Source organism: Hyposmocoma kahamanoa, unplaced genomic scaffold (assembly GCF_003589595.1).
Source record: "Hyposmocoma kahamanoa isolate Upper Pololo Valley unplaced genomic scaffold, ASM358959v1 227, whole genome shotgun sequence".
Lineage (NCBI taxonomy): Eukaryota > Metazoa > Arthropoda > Insecta > Lepidoptera > Cosmopterigidae > Hyposmocoma > Hyposmocoma kahamanoa.
In genome coordinates, this window is record NW_020653746.1 from 376504 (window position 1) to 380480 (window position 3977).

At 40.8% G+C, this 3977-nt stretch overlaps 1 protein-coding gene across 1 annotated transcript in view; it reads left to right on the forward strand.

The window, feature by feature from the left end:
• Nucleotides 1–3536, forward strand: part of LOC113228346 — a 10444-nt gene extending 6908 nt beyond the window's left edge. The window contains exon 3 of the mRNA XM_026461611.1: nucleotides 109–3536. Within this exon, the coding sequence (XP_026317396.1) occupies nucleotides 109–3026 (2918 nt within the window). The 3' untranslated portion in view covers nucleotides 3027–3536. The remainder of the gene's footprint in view (nucleotides 1–108) is intronic.
• Nucleotides 3537–3977: the final 441 nt, after the last annotated feature.

A 3977-nucleotide genomic window follows, 5' to 3' on the forward strand; every position in this document is an offset into this window, starting at 1 on the left:
CCATCTTGTAAGGCGAGCTGGCGAGCTCTTGTCAGATACCATCTGTTAATTTTTTTGGGCCCTCCATTGCATAAAACTATAGTAACACAAAAATTATCACCGTTCCAGATCTTCCGCAACCAGCCCCCATCTACGGAGTACCAGAAATCAACAACAACATCTTCCAAAGTTTCCAAACGCCGGCAGGAGCTTACGGGCCCCCCGCACCAGTGGTCTTCCCTAGTCACAACTACGAAGGCCCGCCACCACCCGTTATCAAACCGAAACCTGTTTACGGGCCACCAGCAAAACTTTACGGGCCACCTAAACAAAGTTACGGGCCACCAAAACAAAGTTACGGTCCACCCAAACCAGTTTACGGGCCACCCAAGAAACTCTACGGTCCACCCAAACAAAATCTTCCAAAACCAATATATGGAGCACCTTTCAAACCACCAAAGATCAGTTTCCCGAAACCAATTTATGGTGCACCGAAACCAAGTTACGGACCGCCTAAACCGATTTATGGGCCACCCAAAGTATCTTATGGAACACCGCTGAGTGTACCACCTATTCCTCTGTCTTTGCCGCCTGTACTACCTAGCCATGGTTTTGATAACAACATTGATATTGGACTTAATCTTCCAGCCCCCATCTACGGCACACCATTACCAAATCTTCCATTAGACTTGAAACCAAACTTCCCTATCCCTGCTGATACCTATGGTCCACCAGGTCATGCTTTAGGACCTATAGGACCCAACGATCAAGTCGTTGTCCATCAAGTCAGCAATGTGCACTATGGTCCACCCCAACCAGATCCAAACCCTAGGCCACCACACCCTGGAATTCCTGCTCCTCCGACACCTCCTCATGTACTTTACGACGGATGGAAACCCATTCCCGGAGTATCACGCCCTATCGGTGGTCATGTGGAACAGCATATCGGAGATCAATACGGTCCACCACCCCCAGTCCAGGAAATCCATCTAAATCTGGACCAACCCTTGCCAAATATAGATCATGGACAATCTTTCTTTGGAGCTCAGGTATCTTCAGGATACTCCAGCGTCCATCATGATGCCCTAGCCGATATAGACTTGAAAGCTCTTGTAGGTGGAGAATCAAACGACATAGATCAATCTAAAACGGTCTTTGAGGCTCATTATACTGAAAATCAGAACTTACCGAACCATGACTCCGGTTTGTCGTTTATCCAAGCTATCCCATCTGACAGTTATGGAGCACCGCCTTTGGATTCCCTTTCAAATGGTCACTATCCATCATCAATAAGACAACAAGGAGCCAAAGGGCTGATTCCACCTTCAGGAGTATACGGTGTCCCTCCAGGAAGTCAATACGGAGCTCCTCCAAGACCCCCATCATCAAACCTCCCTCTGCCTTATGGATCCTTGACAGGAGGAGGCCACTCTGGGGGCATTACCCCAAGACACCCGATCAAATTCCGGGAACCAGTACCCGAAGGCCTGATCCAACAAATTGGTCACAATACTCATCATAAAGATATCCACGGTAATAATCATGCATCTCATGGACCGACGTACTTACCACCACCAATCAGAGATACTAAAGACGTGAACCATAACATTGGAAACCCCGGAATTGAAAGTTTGTCCTTATCAATAGAACCTTCTAATCTGTACAGTCTTCCACATTCGGGAAATCCTTTAAATTTCCATAACCAGCACCAGCAACCTAGCAGTTCATATGGATCACCAGTTGATTCCTATTCAGTACCTTTGTTCACGGTTGATCATACTGGCTCAGCGTCTAGTGTCAACGAAATTAGAGCAACTTTAGACGGAAATATTCTGGCCAATCTATCGAATTTGGAAGCAGCAGCAATCTTGAAACACTGTCCGTACCACGAAGCTATTCTGAAAGCGGCAACATATGGCGATAAAATACCGTCTGATCTGGCATCAAGTTATGTAGCAAGTTTAAGCTCTCTAGGGTCTACATTGTCAAAGAGTCAACAAACATTGATTTCACCACAAAACGGCTTCAACACCCCTGTACCTGGCAGCGATTCAGTTTCCTACAATTCCAAAGATTTAGCAACCGCATCACACACCTTTGTGCAAACGATTGTACCTAACGATATTAAATTGGAAAAAACAGAGAAATCAAGTGTACAAAAAAGTAAATCGTTAAAAGATGGATCGAAAAATATTTATAAAGATGATAAATTACAACAAGTCACCAATCAGATTTTGAAGACTTCAGAGAGAATCAAGAGTTTAAGCGAAGAGACTAAGGAGTTGCAACAAAAGATCGTATCCACAAATCAAAATCTAAACAACGTTAACAGCCAAGGTAATTATGAAAATATACCAGTTAAAGGAAAACAAGGAAGTTATTCATTGCAGATTCAATCTGCCGATGGTCCAAGCAAGGATAGCCCAACAATACCTCACGCGCAGTTATTATCTGAAGGTCTATTACAGAGCATATTACAGGCAATAGAACAACCTAATCAAAATCAACAGAGAGTTCAAATTCATACGCCAAATTATCATGATACTGGCCGGATACCAAATCACAACCAGGCCTTGCAACGTCCTGTTCAAATTAAACCAAATTATCAAGGTTTAGACAATGGTGGACTTATTCTACCAGCTGGTTATGAGCCTATAGATAGAACGAAACAGGGTAGTAATATACAAACTGTAAAACCAGTAGAATATAATGAACAAAAGGCAAATGTGGATCAAGAAATTCAAAGCACAAATCAGAATATTAAACTAATGCTGCATAATGAAATCACACATCAACAACACAGAGGTGACATACCTCAAACTGAATGCGACTTAAAGGCCGAACATTCCATACGACATATTAGTGTGTTGCCTGCACCACAAAATACAATCGATGACGTACAAAACAACGATGATGTAGCTATATATTTTGATGAGAAAAATGAAGAAAAAGAACCAGTAACAGAAATATCGGTGGCAACAAGTATAAGTGAAAACATCGAGAACTACAGCCCTGAGTTTGGCGAGAAACTAAAAAAGAAACAGTGAACCTTTTTAGGTTAGGAATCTAGTCTGTTGATTGACCAGTGGGTAGAAAATACGTAGACTGATAAAATCATAATCCTCTTTGACGTAGTCGGGTAATTTAAAGACTGTAGACACTGTTATAAAATCAAAATATACTATGTAATGTTAAAATTTGACAAGTTTCTAAGAGCTGATAGCTTGAATTTGAAATCACGCCATCTTGCGGAATTTTAAAAAACTCAATTCCTTTATTAATATTTATTTTATTGAATATCATGGTGTTTTTACGATTTTTGTGAAAATTGTTATTATTGATCCAAAAACCGAACAACACAAAGAAAATTCTTTCGATCCAGCTGGACTAGCTACTTTTTCGCCAAACCGGGGCTACCGCTCAGCTGAATCTAAGGATTTTTTCTTTGTATATGTTAGACATATAACCAGAAATAAAGTCGAAATAAGGGCCATCCATCCCTGGTAACTCATCAGGTAAAGATTAGAAAGCTGAAATAGTACAGCGCCAAGAACCGACTATAATGAATATTCCAAAAATATTCTGTATTTATTACAATAAAGATAATATCTCTAACAACGGGAGGCTGTTCCAATCGGTGGTGTGGGAAAACCAGCAAAACAATAAATTATAAAACATACCGAATCACATTTCATCGGTAATGAAATATGTAATATTTCAATTTTCGTCCATTATAGCAAAGCTCAAGTTAAACTGGTCGATTTCAAGTGAAACAATTCGGGCTGGCAATTCGGGAGCGCAGTTGTCACCGTAATAATTTGGCAGAATAATTTTCAAACAAATTAAATGACATTTCGTCTCTATTTCAGGTAATATACTCGATGATGTTTAATTTATGTCAAAAGTGAATAATCAGGATCGATTTCGAGGTCTCCTAAGCTACTTGTCAGCTATTAGATAGGTGATTTGTGAAAAATCGTTTTGTGCCCACTGGAGCC